We start from the raw sequence: 18,152 nt of genomic DNA, 5'->3' as shown, positions 1-18,152 counted from the left end.
CATATAATTAGTTGCTTAAAAATATCTTTTACTATAGAAACTGATAACTATATGAACTGCATGATGAAAAAAATCTATTACACAGACATCTCCATATATTAACAGGTGTAACTTGTTCATCAAAGCATTATTACACTACAATCTGCTGACTGAGAAATAGATTCATCAAAGAGCATTGGATATTTTACTTCTAAAACTGGAGTCGACCTATACTTCAACTGCCATGCTTTTGAAAGTAATCAATCCCCATCAAAATGGAAAATATTTCATAAGAAAATGTATATACTGTAAATCAAGCTCAAGTAGCATCTACAGGAAGTTATTTTATGAAGTTCCTATTCAAACCCACATCTCTTGCACTATCAGCACCCCAGTCAATAACAATAAACATTGTTCAAAGAAAGATAATACCTTTACTCATTTTAATAAGCCTTTCATGATGTACATACCAACCGTGTGGATAGGTTTTCGGTAGGGCACAAGGCCAATACTGTATTGAAAAATTCCTCTGGCGTGGAAGAGTGGCAAAGTAAACCCCACGATCTTCTGCATTTTCTCCTGCATAGTTCGAAGCCATGAGCCTTTAGGATTGCTAACTTGTTTATATACTTCATTTTCACCAAAGGAAAACACGGGAACCAAATAGGCTCTGCAAGTAAAAAAGCGAGGAATAAGAATTTTCGGGAAATATTTTAAAATATTTTATTGAAATATTAGCTATTTTATTCTGTCCAGCTGATTTTTACAACAGATTCTTTCTTAACAGCTCTTGAAAGTTCCCAAGTCTCCCTGTATTGCCAAGTTCATGTGCTCCAAAATGAAACTGACATCCCGACATCCTTTGGGGAGGTTCTTATGTAGTCTACAGAGTTGTGGGATTTTATCCTAAAGAGAACAAGGTTCCAGGGAGCTTGGAGTTCACCTATAGTTTTGGTCATAGTTCTTTTGACTGTAAATTTATATTGTGTCTATAAAATTTTCTGGTTTTGTTTGCTTTGCTTTACTTTTTTTTTTCATTTTTAAATTTATTTTTTTAATTACTGAAAATAATAACTGCTCAATGGTAACTTACAAAATAATAAGTTAAAAAATAAAAATTATTGGAATTCTCTCCACCTAGACATAGTACTGTAGATATTCAAGATTATGACCTTTCAAACTATTCTACATGTTTATTCTATACTTTAAAAAATAGCACCATGTTGCAGCTAATGGTTTATAACCTGTATTTTTAATATAATACATTTAGAAAATATTTCTATGTCATTAAATATTCTTTAAAATAATCATTTTTTTAATAATAAATTTTATTTTTATATTCCCCATACAATTGCAACCCCCCCATTCTGACCCCAATCCCTCCCCTCCCACCCCCCACCCCCCAAAAAGTGTCTCTGTTCATAGTTTTTTGTTGGTTTTGATTTTCACTTTCTTATAGTTATTCATTTTCCTGGTCCCTTATTTAAGTTTTCTAGATTCCTGCTATGAGTGAGACCATCCGGTATTTTTCTTTTTCTTTCTGGCTTATTTCGCTGAGCATGATCCCTTCCAGCGCCATCCATGTTGCTGCAAATTGCATGTGTTTATCTTTTTTGAATGCTGAGTAATATTCCATGGTGTGTATGTACCACATCTTCTTGATCCAGTCATCTATTTTTGGGCATTTGGGCTGTTTCCAAAGCTTAGCTATTGTAAACAGTGCTGCTATAAACATAGGGGTGCAGGTGTTCTTTGGAATTGATGTTTCTGTGTCCTTTTGTTATAGAGCAACCCCGATATTAAACGGGTTCCTGGCTGTGGGTCCTCACCCGCGCGCTTTAAAGGGACTTATGAATACTCTACTACAGACACACGCAAAAGGGTTAATAAAAGGTTTATTTACAAGAGAAAAAGAAATAAGGAAAATGTACAACTCAGGGAGAAAATAGGGAAATAAAGTCTTTAATGCGTCCTACCCGATCCGACGACCTGGAAACCCCAAAGTCACTCTCAGAGCTAGATGGACGCCGCGAGCTGGCCGAGGGCCCCAAAATGGAGAGAGCCCCCAAAGCCCACGTGTCTGCCTTTTGTATCCACCTGGCTGCTTAACCCCACCCTCAGGTCCCAGCCACCTTCCCTTTGGTGGTGATGGGATTTGGAGTTCCCAGTGTCTTTGGCTTTGACCTGGGGTGGGGGTGGAGTCCACAAAGCCTGTATGGAATTTGCTTTGGGACTGCCTTTTCCCCCTAACACTTTGGGTAAATACCTAGGAGTGGAATTGCTGGATCATATGGAAGCTCTATGTTTAGTAGGTCCAGAAATCTCCACACAGCTCTCCATAGTGGTTGGACCAGTTTGCACTCCCACCAACAGTGCAGAAGAGTAAAAATATGGAACACTTCACGAATTTGCATGTCATCCTTGCGTAGGGGCCATGCTAATCTTCTCTGTATCGTTCCAATTTTAGTATATGTGCTGCCGAAGCGAGCACTGCTTTGCTTTACTTTTAAAGATAACCTTACATTTCCCCAAACAGGATGTCCAGAAGGCCAGCAGACATAGGAAAAAATGTTCATTATCATTTCCAGTAAGAGAGATGCAAGGCCTCCCTGGTGGCGCAGGGGTTAAAGTCTCAGCACTATCAAGCCACTGCAGAGTGAGTCTAATACCTGGCCAGGGAGCTGACCCACATGGTGCAGCAGACCTCTCCTGTCTTACCCACTGCTCCCCTCAGGAATGTATTTTAGTTGATCCGCCTGTTCTGTTCCCCGTTCTGTCTCTGGTGAATCTTCTCACCCCCTGCACCTCTGGCCTACACCCTAGTTCTTCTAGGCAAAATAAATAAAAATTTAAAAAAAACCAAAACTATAAGTTCTCCAATGTTTATTGCAGCACTATTTTACAACAGCAAGGCCGTGTGAAAGCTGCCTGTGTCCACAAAAGGGTGACTGGATGAAGACGATATGAATTATCCACACTCTGGAATACTACTCAGCCAAGAGGAAAGATGAAATGCAAACATTTACAGCAAAATGGAGAGAGTTTGAGGGAATTATGTGCAGTGAAGCAAGTCAGAATGACAAAGAGAAATACCAGGCTTTTATATAGCAGATCACTGGACAAATAAAACACAAAACTACAGACATAATAAATGCAGTGATTGCTCTGAGGTTAAGAGGGACAAGGAAGAAAGGACAAAGGAACATACAAGATTATGGTGGGGAATAAATTAAAAAGAAAAATAGAGAAATAAAAAAGAGGGAGGGGAGAAGAAAGAAGAAAGGGAGGGGAAAATCTTAATGTCCGGAGGCCACAGCTTTAAGTGACCTTAGTGGGAAGCTCCTATTCCTTTCCCCGTGAATGTCCACACATGTTTTATTGTAAGATGGATTAGGAGGAGGGCCTCCCGAGTGGCGCAGCGGTTGAGAGCTGGGTTGCGAAGCTGCCTGCAGCCTCTGCAGCGCCGGTTCGATCCCTGGCTGCTCCCCAGCCACGGGAGGAGGGTCCCACATGGCGCGCAGACCTCTCCTGCTGCCCGCTGCTCCCCTCAGCAGTGTGCTTCGGTCCTTCTGCCTGCTCTGCTCCCCGCTCTGGCTCTGGTGAATTCCCTCACCCTCCCACTTCTGACTGTACCCAGTGCTTATATGTATAAATAAATAAATAAAATCTTAAAAAAAAAAAAAAAAAAAAAAGATGGATTAGGAGGAAGTTTGTCTTTAAAGGCTGGAAAAATTACTTTAACGTTCGTGTTCATTGAATATCTTAACTTCCCTCCCCCATTTACCAGAAATGTAAAGTCCCTCACCCATGGGCTAAAGCAGTTTTAACAAATCCTTTCCGTTTCTGGATGAACAGAGTGAACTTTCCGGGGTGGGCATCCAGGGACTCCTTCGCACCCCCAAGGACGATGACCGAGATGTTTCCACCTCCTTCCTTACTCAGCACGTGGGACAAGCTCTTCTTGGAAACTGAGACGGTTCCTTAGTAAATAAACAAAAGACCTCATTCATTCTCCTTTGCTTTTTAATGAAAACATTTGTATCACAAAATTCTATGGTATCAGCAGACATTTAATAAAATGTCTGACGCTGCTTATATTTGGAGCACATTGCAGATTTATGATTTTTGTCACAGCCAAATCTTTGGTGGTGAGATCCAGTAAGATCTGACATTTTGACTGCTGTTGGGTCGGGACTCTAAATGTCACGTGATCAGGGGCCTCCTTGGTGTCCTAGGGGTTAAGTACCAGCACTATCACCACATTTGCCAGAATTCGATCCCAGCCAAGGGGCTGATGCACACAGGGCAGCAGACCTCTCCTGTCTTCTCATGCGCTGCTTCCCTCAGCAATGCATTTCAGTCAGTCTGCCTATTCAGCTCCCCACTCTGTCTCTGGTGAATCCTCTCACCCTCTGCACCTGCACCCCAGCTCTTCTATGCAAAAATAAATTTTAAAAAACTAAAAAAAAATGAAAACATCATGTTCCCAGTCAAAGGCTACTGCTTGTCTGGGTCATTGTGCACCGCTCAACTCCAGGGATGGCGCTCTCAGTGCATGGAGTTCAGTGCACAACCTGCACAGCTGTACGAGGTGGCCTTGATCATGCTCAGAGTTGAGAAACAGACACTTCAAGAGGCTGATGTGGATCTTCTGAATACACAGTGGCCTGTTTCTATATGATTTCTTATTTTCCAAAGATGAACGCATGATATGAATGGTTTAAAAAATTCTGACATTTGACAAATATCCTCGCTCAACCGCCAGATCTTCACATTAGTTCCAAAATGTCTGGTTTGACTTTCACAAATTGTTTAGGACAGTTCCATAATTGTTCAGGCTGTGTATCAGCTGTTCCCAAGTCTCCCGAGATTCTCGGGAGAGTCCTTTTCAGAGTTTAAATGGACTATGTACTCTTAGGAGAAAACACACTGTGCTCTTGGAAGAAAAGAATAAAGATGAAAACAAACCACTTACGACCTCTATTTCAGAAATAATTGCTTTTTAAAGTCTTATAGCACACCAGGCCTCCCTGGTGGTGCAAGGAGGTCTCAGCACTATGAGGCTATCAGCAGCCACTGCAGCACAAGTTTGATCCCTGGCCGGCGAGCTACCCCCCTTGGCACAGCAGACCTCTCTGTTCTCACCTGCTGCTCCCCTCAGCAGTGTGTTTCAGTAAACCTGCCTGTTCTGCTCCCCACTCTGTCTTTGATGAATGCTCTCACCCCTCTCCCTCCCCCCACCCCGGCCCCAGCACCTCTGACAGTTTCCATTGTCACAGTCACAGGGCTTGATGGACCCTCCTCTCCTCTCCCTCAACCACTGTAATAGGCCCCTTCCATCATCACAGCCTCCAGGCTCACCTCCCTCTGACTATACTAGGATGATCTTTATAATGCAAACTCCAGTCAGGGTCCTTTACTCAAAATCCCTCACAACTTCCCGGTGGAATACCTACAAGATGAAATCTAAAGTCCTCTGTGTGGTGTATGAGGCTGTGTGACCTGGTCTCAGCCACCTGCCCAGGCTTACTGGGTGGACAGAGGGACTGCAAGCTTGAAATGCAGAGTGTGCTCTGGCTGACACCTGCGGAATGTAAGTTCACCAAATCGGCCAAAAGGAATGCCTGCAGGTTGGACTCTAAAGGATTTACAGCCACAGAAATCTCACGGGCAATAGCAAAACACACACCTGTTGCTTCTTTACTACATCAGGTCTGGTGCACCCAACTGTCACTCATAACCAGAGAGGCAGCCACAAGGAACAGAAGGGCAGCTTTGCACCAGGGTCTGTGCTAGGAAGCTGGTTCTGGGATGAAAGGAAAGCTCGCTAAACCTAGAGACAAGGTTATCCTAACCATCCAGTGACTGCAAGTTTGGGTATTTTTATTAGTCTTTTTGGCATCTCAAGTTATAACAAAGTCAAGGATCTCATGGTATCATAAGTCAGACAGGTTTGGCCTTATGTGCCAACTCTAGTATATGACAGTGGCTGTGGGGTACTATGTGAAGAAGAACTGAAAGATTGATTATTTGTATCTGGCATGGCCACAGAGAGGGGTGTACCCACATATCCATACCATGAATTTGCCACACCTGTTCCCAATGACACTATTCAAATTCACCTATGGCTATACATGAAATACTTGATTTACTTAAACACCATTTACTTAAATGGTACACTGTAAATATATTTGTTTTCTGAACATTAAAAAAAATCCCACATAATCTTCTTGCATTTATAAAAATCTAACCCAATGTCCGCAAAGCAAGAAGGGATGTTTTCCCTCTACCCTAGTTTGGAGGCTGAGTGCACCCTCTAGAGGCCAGATGCAGTGGCAGCCCACATTGGATCTAGAGTCCAGTACCCAGGGTAGAGTTCATAAAGAAAATCCAAAAACCCAGCCACAGATCCTAGTTCTTTGGTGCTTAGTCATTTCCTACCAAAAATGTAATGACTAGAAAAATGAATGACTTGAAAAAATTTTCATGGAAAATTCTATGTCTGAATATGCCACTTACTGATCTTGAAATAGAATCCCAAAAAGAGACTCTCCTCTTTAATCCAATAAATGCAAGGATGATAATCTACACAATGATCATATATATAAATACTTTTTTAATGTAGTTAATGCCTAGCCAATAAATTGATCACATCAGAAAATCAAACTGGGTCTCGTAAGTTGAAATGAGGGCTGTTAATGCAAGCTTAGCTTTCTGAAACCATTCTGTAGTACTCAATTGAATTTTATTCTTAAAATTGACTTCACTCATCAAAAAGTCTTCCACCATTTCAGAGTAGAAGAGGAGACTTATTTCTGGGTCAAGCTACATTTAATCTGGGAGGAAAAAGATAGAAGATTAAATATGTTTCGTTTATATGCTGTCATTATTTCAAGACATATCGGAGGACATTTTCCACCTTTAATATTCATCAAAATATACAAAGTGCTTCTCCAGGGCCCCCCTTATAGCCTACAGATTAAGTCTCAGAGTTATCGACACTTTGGCCTGAGTTTGATCCCCAACCAGGGAGCTGACCCACATATGGCACAACAGACCTGTCCTGTCTCGCCCGCTGCTCCCCTCAGCAGTGTATTTTTTTTAAAAGATTTATTTATTTATACAAGAAGAGGGGTACAGGCCAGTTGCGTGGGAGGGTGAGAGGATTCACCAGAGACAGAGCAGGGAACAGGACAGACTAACGAAATATACTCAGCAGTGTATTTTAGTAGATCGACCTGATCTGCTCCTGTCTCTGGTGAATCATCTTACCTCATGCACCTTTGGCCTACACCCAATTACTCCTACATAAAAAATAAATCAATTGACTAAAAATGAAGAATAAAGTGCTTCTCCAAAGGCTCAATTTATTACTTATTTTAATATGTGATTCTTTCTTCCACATCTGGACACACAAAATGCACTGATTTACCTATTCTTTCATGGAATTAACATCTCTGGGACATTCCTCTATTCCAGGCACTATACTTGGTGTAAATTAAAAAAAAAAAAAATACAGCTTTGTCTCTCCAGCACTTGCAGTCCAGTGCAGGTGGCAACAAATACCCAAATAGCATATAAAGTGCCAGGAGGGAGTCAAGATATGGGGGTTTGCTCTAGGAAAGTGGAAACACAGCTGGATTTGGGAAGGAACATTCGATGGGGTTCTGCCATCCTAGAACACTACAGAAAGGGGGACTGTCTCCACTTACCACCAGTCATCAGGTATTCCCGGAACAAAGGACACCGGAACCAAACTGGAAGCACGTGAAGATAAGCAGTAAAGCCTGGAAACAGCTTCTTGAAGTCTGAGTAGTTTGTGCAAAAATTTCCAAAGGCTCCAACAACTAACACGCCATGGGGGTGAAACCCAAATATGTAGTTGTGACTTGGATCCAAATCCCAAGTTTTGATAAGCTACAGCACATTTATATAGAGATAAAAAAGAAAATGTTCCTTTGTTATTTTCCAATAAGAAGCAAAAGAACTCGTGATTAGTTTTTACATTAAGAGGAAATGGAAAATATGACTTGTTTAAGTTCTCTGGGTTAAAGCTGTTCCCATTTTTTTTATTAGTTTGTCAGTCATTTACATATTTTTCGACTATTGCCTTTGCCCAGAGCCTTAAAGTCCATGTAGTAACTTGAGTTGAATTGTGGGATATCTCCCTCTAAAAGGAAAATGCCTAAAATATCTATGAGGTGAATAAATGTTCACCCTTCTCCCAATTCAAAAGAACACTGTATAAACCAGCTTTACTCACATGAACTGGAAAATAGTCGATAAAGTGCTTCCAGACTGTCCAGCTTCGGACCCAATTGCATCTCCTGCCTCCTTGCTCTGGGGTCTGCCAGTCAAGGTAAAGCCAGGTCAAATAAGGCACGTAGAGGAACCAATAATTGTATATGATCAATATCACAATGATTCCAACACATACCTGCGCTGTGAAAAAAGGAGACACCTCAGGAATCAGTGTCAGCCAGCACCTGCTCGCTGTACTACACAATCATGGGTCCATGAGCCTCCCTGCTGGCCTAGAGGTTAAGTCTCAGTTTTATCACCTCTGTAGCCTGAGTTTGATCCCCGGCCAGGGAGCTGACCCACATGGTGCAGCAGATCTGTCCTGTCTCGCCTGCTGCTCCCCTCAGCAGTGTATTTTAGTAAATCTACCTGCTTCAATCCCCATTCTTGTCTCTGGTTAATCTTCTCCCTCCTCCCCCCTGACACCTCTGGCCTACACCCCAGTTTTTCTACGCATTAAATAAATAAATTAATGAAGAAAAATCATTAGTCCATGGTAGGAGGATTTAATACTTGTATCTTAAACTGGGCCTCCATTCAAGTGAGATCCTGTAACAAGATAGTTATGGCATTGTATTATTTAATATTTATTGGTTTATGGTATGACAAGCAGTGCTTTATAGACTCTGCCAAAATATTTGCATTTACTCTCCTGTTACCCCAATATCAGAGAAGCAACCATACTACTCTTAATATGCATTTTATAGAAAATAGAGGCTTAGAGAAATTCACAGAGGCTTGGAGAGATTAAGTGAAATCCCCAAGACACACAGAATATAAGCTAACTAGTGGGTCTGTCTAGAGTCAAAGTCCATGTCCCTCCACAGCCTCCCCAACATGACAGGTGGAGAGAACATCCCTAGTGGAGGGATGGAGGCGTTTCTTCTGCAGGAGCCCCTGAGGCTGGCACATGCTACAAACCACATTCATTTTCAGGAACTTGGGCAAAAACCAGAATGAGAACAGCGTAGGAGAGACCCTTTACCTCTTGGTTCTCTCTCCCTTTTGGCAATATTTCCTAATGACAAAGCAATCCTAACTGTTTATGAAGCAATATATGAAGCAAGAAGTGACAAAACAGGACAGGGACGTGGGCAGTTGTGAAAAGATTGTTTGCCTTAAAGGGCCTCCAAGGTGGGGCAAGGTGTTAAGTCGCAGCACCCTGAAGCTATCCGCAGCCTCTGCAGCAGGAGTTTGATATCCCACCAGGGAGCTAACCACGGGGCACAGCAGACCTCTTCTGTCTAGCCCGCTGCTCCCCTCAGCAGTGTATTTCAGTCAGTCTGCCTGTTCTACTCTCCACTCTGTCTCTGGTGAATCCTCTCACCCCCGCCCCCATACCTCTGGCCTGTACCCCAGTTCTTGTATGCATAAATAAATAAATCTTTAAAAAAAAAAAGTAATACATTAAGGTAAGCTAGACCTACATGCCTGTGCTATGTATTACACTAAAATATATTTAGGGCCTCCCCTGATGCTGCAGGCGGTTGAGTGCCTCGCTGTGAAGCTGTCCACAGCCCCGGCCGGCCAGCGGGCGAGGGTCCCTTATGGCACAGCAGACCTCTCCTGTCTCGCCCGCTGCTCCCCTCAGCAGTGTATTTCTGTTGTCTGCCTATTCTGTTCCCTGCTCTGTCTCTGGTGGATCCTCTCACCCTCTCATGCATCTGGCCTGTACCCCGGTTCTTGTGTAAAATAAATAAATAAATCTTTAAAAATATATATATTTACATAAAGAGAAATTCATCAATAAAAGAGGGAGAGGGGGCATAAAGACAGAAAGCTGGGCACACAGTAAGTACTCAGTAAATGCCAGCTGTTACTATTCATTTAAGGAGTGTCTTCGCCTCTTTCTCTTCTATTACATGCTGCAGTCTCTGTAATCTCTCCAACTTCAGTCCCCCAAACTCTGATCCACTCCCTGTCAACTCTGTTAAAAAACAGCTTTCTTCTCAAATGAGCCCTCACAGTGTCTGAGCTACAAGTATTTTACAGATGTAGAATTTGGAGGCCCCAAAAACGGAACATAGATTAAAAAAAAGAATCAAAAAACACATTTTCTAGTATAGATTTAATTCAACACAGAGGTGAACCCCATCAGAGGACTGACTAGCTCTCCCCAGGGTGGGTGAAAGATTATAAGGGCACTTGAAACATCAAGCAAGCACTTGTGCCCCAACCCTCTGCTGCATTCAGAAACTGTCATGAAAGTGTCCCTGAGTCCAGAACCAAGGTCAAAAGGGAGTCCTGGGCCCTCATTCCGACCAGGATCGTTCCATTTTGTTTCACCTACTTCCCTCTACCAGCTCTGCATGCTGGCAGTTTGCCACATTGGTGAAGTTTCTGTTCATCTTACCTAAATGTGTAAAAATCTTACAAGAAACCTAGGTAAGTTCTCATTATTCTCCAGGCTCGACTCGGTGAGCAAGATGCAGCAGGGGAGAGAGAATAGCTACCGAGGAGTGACCGGGTCCCACAGGCAATCTCATTTACTCCTCACAGCCAAATATGCAGTTGTGGAAACAGATCTGCAGGGAGTTTGAGTGCCCAAAGGACTTGAGCCTGGATCTGCCTAATCCCTAAACCCATATACTTTAAATATAAAACAAACCCAACTACAGCCACTTCATGATACTTACAAGTATTTAATACAAGTGCCGACAACACGTTCCTAAACAGAAAAAAATCAGGCAAATAGGTAGTTCTGCCTTCCTTACTGTAAGGATAGGAAATCTCAGGCTGACAGCAAATTGACTTCATTTCAATTACAGGGTCAAGAGCAGATCCAGAAAGACAGCCCCCCGGTTACTGAGTCAGTGTTCCATGAGCCCAACAGCACACCTTCTGATTGATTACACATTGCATATTACGAACATTCATTATTTTCATGCAGGAGAGTTAAGATGGGCATCTGAAATTGGCTGGCTTACATTGGAATCTGACACTGACTCGCTGCCTGACCTGAAGCAAGTTCTTTTATACCTTCAGTCTCAATTCCTTTACTGTGAATTGGGTAATAAAAGCACCCATTTCCAAGGACCGCTGGGGAATAAGCACGAGATGCCGCAAAACTAGGCATGCAAGAAGTGCCTGACCAATGAACTCACTGCTGCAATAACTTTACTGTTACACGTTTGGAAAATGCAACAAGCAGAAGCAAACAAAATATGACCCAAGTAACTGTCATTCAACAGAAGCTACTGTTAAAATTTTCTCTTGGTCTTTTTACCTATGAATAGATGTTTCCTTAACATCATGGACCACACATTTTTAAAAATTCTGCATTTTATCTCTGTGATGATCTCACATTAGCTGTTAGGAATTATAACCTCGTCATAAATGTTGTTTTTAATGACTGATTATAAGTGGTAGTTCAACCATTCCTTTCATTCTTTTATTTTTTGAAATTTGGCCTTCCAATAAATTGTCTGTATAAATACATCTAGCAAAAGTTTCCCCACATACTGATTTATCTTCCTAGGACAGGAAGGAAAACATCAGGTCACTAAACAGAGAGATCTTTGCCATTTGATACTTTGATACCTTAAATCCAAAGGAGCTGCTCTAATTTAAACTCCCACTCCATACACCATGTACATTCTTTTATATTTCATGTCATAAGCAGCATCAATGTACTTGTTAAAACACTACAAAAGTAGGTGACTCGATCACCTCTATTTTCTATTTTTATTTCATGAAGCAAGCCAAGGTAACATGACTCCAAATCGGAGGTCAAAGAGGAAGGATACATAAGTCAATTGCAAAACACTGGGCAGCTATTAGAACTGATGCTGATACCTTTTCAAATTGTCTAGATTTACAAACTATGTTGCATGGAAGGCCTGAATTTCAGCTGCCTTGACATAGGTATTTTCTGGCTGAAAAGTCACCAGTCAGTCCCTTAGCGCTTTTACTCTTTTTACTTTATTCCCATAGAGTCTGCTTTCACTACATCATTGAGGAAACTGCTTGCCACCCACTTTTTAAAAATCAAGGTGAAATTAACATAACATAAATTTAACTATTTTAAAGAAAATAATCAAAGGACATTTAGCATGTTCACCATGTTGTACAGCTGCACCTCATTCTCTTCCCACTGGCCCTGGCAATCATCAATCTCCTCTGTTTCTATGGATTGGCTTATTCTGCATATTTCATGCAAATGGAAATATACAATGGGTGAAGTTCTGCAGAACGTCACTTAACTTCATGCTTTTGAGGTTCAGCCATGATGCACCATGGATCAGTACTTTATACCTTTTCATGGCTAAATAATATTCCACTGCCTGAACAGTCCACAATTTGTTTTTTCATTCATCTGTTGATGCTCATTTGGCTACTGTGTGTTGGGCTGCAGCGACACTGTAACTGTACTAAAAGTCAGAACCAAATAAGGCTCAAAATAGATTAAATTTAACATCACTAATAAAGGGACAAAATGATAGGCTTCCTCCTGATATGGTCCAATGGGAAATACACACCATTACCTTTGTGGGCTTCTTACCAAAAATATTCAATCTGACTCCAATCCTGAGACTATAACCAGGCAAGTCCGGGCTGTGGGATGTCCTACAAAGTAATTAGCCAGGGATGTTTAAAAAATACATTATCAGAGATTAAAAACCAGACAAATGGTGTAGGAACTGGTCTAGTTTTAAAGGAAAATATAAAATGAATCATATGGGGCCTTCCTGGTGGCATAGAAGTTCAAGTCTCAGCACCATCATGTTATTGCTATTGTGGTCTGAGTTCAATCCCTGGTCAGGGAAATGACCCACATGGTGCAGCAGACCTCTCCTGTCTCACCTGCTGCTCCCCTCAGCAGTGTACTTCAGTAAATCCACCTGTTCTGCTCCCCACTCTGTCTCTGATGAATTTTCTCACCCCTGCACCTCTGGCCTATTCATAAATAAATTTAATATTTAAAAATAAAGATGAATCATATATTAAATAATGCTATTGTGTCACAGATGAATTGTTACATGGGATAATGTATGATAATGGTGATTATGTAGAAAGTATTTGCTTTTAGGAGACCAGTTCTAGAGTATTTCAGGCTGGGGTGACATGAAATCTACACCTTTGTTTCGATCTTTCTAATGGTCCACCAGGAACAACAATGAAGTGTTTGTGGTGTGGGTGGCCATTAAATAGTGGTCAATATTAAGAAATAATTTAACATATTTCATTTGCATATGCATCCTTCCCATTTGTATTCAAAACTTTTTTCCCCTAATTTTTAAATTTACCCTCCACCGAACTTTCCATGCCCCTACTCCATCTACCTATATTTATGTTAACACTTGAACACAATAAGGAGAGGAAAAAATGGAATCAGAGGCAAGCATGTCACATTCTTTTCCATCTTATTTAGGAATCTGCATCTTACTTAGTATGTCATATTCTTTGCCTTCTTATTCCCGAGGCATTGTACTTCAGAACAACAATCAGCAATTGACGCCATCGGCTGAATGTAAGAATGGAAGTATAACATTCTTCTTATTTTTAAAATTCCTATTTTAAGAAAACTTGCCTCCCAGAGGTTCTTAGGATGGGGTTGAAAGACAAATCTCTCTCCTTTGCAGAATTTGCATTCTAGCATTCTTCATATGTGGGTCTGTTTCACACTACTTAAAAAAAAATTATTACTTACAGGAACCACATCTTTTCTTTTTTTAAAACAAATTCATTATTGTAGTCCTTTTTCCCTAGGGAAGGGAAATAAATTATAAAGAGGATCTAGTTGAAACCAGTCCCGTGTTCTTACTCTGTCAGTACTTTGTATCACTACAATCAGAAAAGCATGTAGAGAACCCATAATAAAAGCAACCAAATAGTGTTCATGAAGTCCAAGACACTAGTATTAATCACTGGAGCAAAAGCTCAAATGCACTCCCCTGAAATTTTTCAAATTAACAGAAATGGTAGTGACATTATGGGCAATATGAAGATTCTTTTGCTATAAAGTCTGTTTGTGGGGCAATTGCTAAACTTGAACAGGGTCTATGCATTGATTAGGTGGTAGTTATTTCTGCATAGTGCATATTTACAGTTACATGCATGGCGGTGCATACAGACAATGCTCATTACTGTTTCTTTCCCAACTTGGCTGATCATGCTATAGTTATGCAAGAGAATGTCTTTGGTTTTAAGAAATGTATCCTGGGGCCTCCCTGGTGGCACAAGGGGTTATGTCTCAGCACTGTGAGGTTGTCCACAGCCACTGCAGCATGAGTTTGATCCCAGGCCAGGGAGCTGACCCACCTGGCACAGCAGACCTCTCCTGTCTCACCCGCTGCTCCCCTCAGCAGTGTATTTCAATCAGTCTGCCTGTTCTGTTCCTCACTCTGTCTCTGGTGAATCCTCTCACCACTGCCCCCCACCCCCGCCTTCCTCGCACCACACTTCTCGCCTACACCCCAGCTCTTGTATGCATAAACAAATAAATTTAAAAAAAAAAATAAATACATTCTGAATAATTTAAGTGCAAAGGGAAAGTATGTTTGCAACTTACTTTTAAAGAATTCAAAAAACAACAATAATGTGTGTTTTTATGTGCGTGCATGTAAAGAAAAACAGAGGGACAGAGAGAAAAGGCAAGTAAGTGGTAAAATGTTAACATTTGGGGAATCTGAGGGAGGAACAAGGGACTATTTTACAATTTTCTGTAATTATTTTTATGGAGTTTTTTCAAAATAAAATGTAAAAAAAAAAAAAATGGAATGGGGCCTCCCCTGGTGGTGCAGCGCTTGAGCTCTGGGCTGGGCTGTGAGGCTGCCTGCAGCCTCTGCAGCACCGGTTTGTTCCCCGGCCGCCGGTGAGGGTCCCACAAAAAAAAAAAAAAAAAAAAAAAGGAATGGCCCTGCCTGAAGCCCACAGAATGCAAATCTCTTATCTCCAGTTTAATAAAAATCCACAGATGTCCCTTAAATATACTCTAAAGTTTGCAAATTTCTGACATAAATTAAACCGTACAGAGTAAGGCCAAACATTGTTCAGAAGCTAATTCTTTTTTTTTTAAAGATTTATTTTTATTTATTTATACAAGCACTGGGTACAGTCAGAAGCGCAGGAGGGTGAGAGAATTCATCAGAGCCAGAGCGGGGAGCAGTGCAGGCAGAAGGACCGAAGTACACTGCTGAGGGGAGCAGCGGGCGCGCAGCCATGTGGGACCCTCCTCCCGTGGCCGGGGAGCAGCCGGGGATTGAACCAGCGCTGCAGAGGCTGCGGGCAACTTCGCAACCTAGCGCTCAACCGCTGCGCCACCGGGGAGGCACCAGAAGCTAATTCTTACCAAATTAATCTATAGACTAATTGCAATCAAAAAGCAATCCCAATGAGAATTCAACAAGCATTTCATGGAATTGATGAGCTGATTCTAAAATACCTATGGAAATGGGAAGAACCTACAACAGTCAAAACAACTCTGAAAAAAGCACAAGTGTAAGGGTTAATGCTATCTGATATCTCAAATTATTATAAGGCCACAGTAATCAAAGCAGCATGGTACTAGCGTGAAGACAGCAAACAGATCAATGGAACAGAATAAAGCATACAGAAATAACTTAGCCGTATGTGGACCACTGGCTTTTGGCAAAGGCACAAGGGCAATGCAGTAGAGAAAATAGTCTGTTGGTTTTCTTAACAAATGGAGTTGGAGCAATTAGATTTCACCCATGGCAAAAAATGAACTTAGACTTGCACCAGTCAGATTAACCCAAATTGGATCACAGACATATCAGAAATTAACTCAAAATGGATCACAAACCTATATGTATACCCTAAAACCATGAAACATTGAAATTTGGAGATGTGGGCAGATTACAAAAGGAATTTGGGAAAATGTGAGGGATGATGTCTACATTTACTGTCTTGTGGTTATGGTTTCTTGGGTAGACAGATATATTTACAACTTTTCAAATTGTACACCATTTAAAAATACTTGAAGTGGGCCTCCCTGGTGGCACAAGGGGTTGGGCACAGTGCTATGAAGCTATCCGCAGCCACTGCAGCACGAGTTCAATCCCCAGCAGGCCAGGGAGCTACCCACATGGCACAGCAGACCTCTCCTGTCTCACCCACTGCTCCCCTCAGCAGTGTATTTCATCAGACTACCTGTTCTGTTCCCCACTCTTTCTCTCATGAATCCTCTTACCCCTGTGGCCTATACCCTGTTCTTATATGGATAAATAAATAAATCTTTAAAAAAAATAAAAATGCTTTAAGTTTACTGTATGTCAGAACCTCAGTAAGGCGGCTACAGTAAGTAAGTATATAAACACACCCATTCAGTAGAAGATTACGTAAGGTCTCACTACGTGGTCTTAAGCAAGATATTTCTTGAACTTCGACTTTCTCATCTAGAAAGGTAATTCTAATGATCCAGTCACCTGGGGTTGTAGGTAGATGATGGCCAGTGAATGCTGGTTCTCTTTTTCAGGTTTCCACTACTTAGCAGACTAGTAGCACACTAGGTAGTAAGAACTGTCAGTCTCTCAAATATCGAGACTGGATGAAAAGTGATTCAGCAGTTCCACTTCTGAGGATCTAAGGTACATGAAATCACTATCTTAAAAAGATAAATGCACCCTTGTGTTCTGTGCTGCATTTACTTACAATAACCAAGACATGGAACTACCAAAGTGTCCATTGATGGACCAATGGATAAAGAACCTGTAATACAGGGCCTCCCCTGGTGGCGCAGCGGTTGAGCGCTGGGCTGCGAAGCTGCACATGGCCTCAGCAGCACCGGTTCGATCCCCGGCCACCGGGCGAGGGTCCCACACGGCACGCAGACCTCTCCTGCCGCCCGCTGCTCCCCTCAGCAGTGTACTTCGTCACTCTGCCTGTTCTGCTCCCCGCTCTGGCTCTGGTGAATTCTCTCACCCTCCCGCGCTTCTGACTGTACCCAGTGCTTGTATGAATAAATAAATAAATCTTTAAAAAAAAAAAAAAAAGAACCTGTAATATAAACACAGTGGAATATTACTCAGCCATAAAAAGATGGAAATCCTGCCACTTGCAACAATGTGGACAGACCCGAGGGCACTGTGCCAAGTAAAATAAGCCAGGCATCTGTACAATGAATGCAGGAATGAAAGGTCTTAAATCTCATAAGGTTATTGTGAAAGTTACCTGGTTAATTGCTGGGTACTAGTTTAGCACCTGGCACATACTAAGCTTTCAACAAGTGTTTTCTCCTATTGTCTCAATGGTTCTGTCAGAATAAAACTGGAAGTAATGCTATCAATCCTGTCTCAAAAATTTGCCAGTGAAGACTTAACAAGTTAATGTTCTTTGTATCCTTGTTTCATTAAACAGCTCAGTAGAGTTCATTGGAAAGTTTGTTTAAAAAAACAAACAAATCAGAAATTCTAGGGAAACCTGGACAGCCAGATCTTTTAGGAGCTCTTCCAATGTTTTGAAAGGGTTGAGAAACCTGATCCAAGAATTCAAAAGGTACAAACCTTTGAACTGTTACAGTGCCAGGAGATTTTTTTTTTTTTAAGATTTATTTTATTTATTCATACAAGAGCTGGGTTGTATGCCAGAGGTGCCGGGGAATGACAGGGTTCACCAGAGACAGAGTGGGGAGCAGAACAGGTGGATCTACTGAAATACAGTGCTGAGGGGAGCAGCCAGTGAGACAGGAGAGGTCTCCTGGCCATTTGGGGTTTGTTCCCTGGTCTGGATGGAACTCCTGCTGCAGTGGCTGCTGGTAGCTTCATAGTGCTGAGACTTAACCCCTTGCGCCACCAGGGAGGCCCTATCACTGTTATTTTTGAGTCCTCAACAGCATACAGCCCATGACCTAGAGCACGGAGATTTCAGCTTTCAGAAGAATTGAAGTTCCCACTAAAAGGTTCCGGATAATT

The 18,152-nt window shown here is 41.7% G+C and overlaps 1 protein-coding gene and 1 non-coding gene across 2 annotated transcripts in view; both read right to left on the bottom strand.

Moving 5' to 3' along the window:
- Nucleotides 1-18,152, bottom strand: part of MOGAT1 (monoacylglycerol O-acyltransferase 1) — a 28,184-nt gene that overhangs the window by 9,170 nt on the left and 862 nt on the right. The window contains exons 2-5 of the mRNA XM_037524133.2: nucleotides 8,243-8,421; nucleotides 7,692-7,896; nucleotides 3,785-3,959; nucleotides 450-649 (exon numbers count right to left, since the gene is read on the bottom strand). Coding sequence (XP_037380030.1) covers nucleotides 450-649; nucleotides 3,785-3,959; nucleotides 7,692-7,896; nucleotides 8,243-8,421 — 759 coding nt within the window. The remainder of the gene's footprint in view (nucleotides 1-449; nucleotides 650-3,784; nucleotides 3,960-7,691; nucleotides 7,897-8,242; nucleotides 8,422-18,152) is intronic.
- On the bottom strand, nucleotides 2,364-2,470 carry LOC119256372 (U6 spliceosomal RNA). Its single transcript, XR_005127713.1, has one exon. It is a non-coding gene; the product is annotated as a U6 spliceosomal RNA (small nuclear RNA).

The sequence above is a fragment of the Talpa occidentalis genome, unplaced genomic scaffold (genome assembly GCF_014898055.3).
Source record: "Talpa occidentalis isolate TD23 unplaced genomic scaffold, MPIMG_talOcc4v2.1 talOcc4.3, whole genome shotgun sequence".
NCBI lineage: Eukaryota > Metazoa > Chordata > Mammalia > Eulipotyphla > Talpidae > Talpa > Talpa occidentalis.
This window is presented reverse-complemented; position numbering and strand designations above follow the sequence as displayed.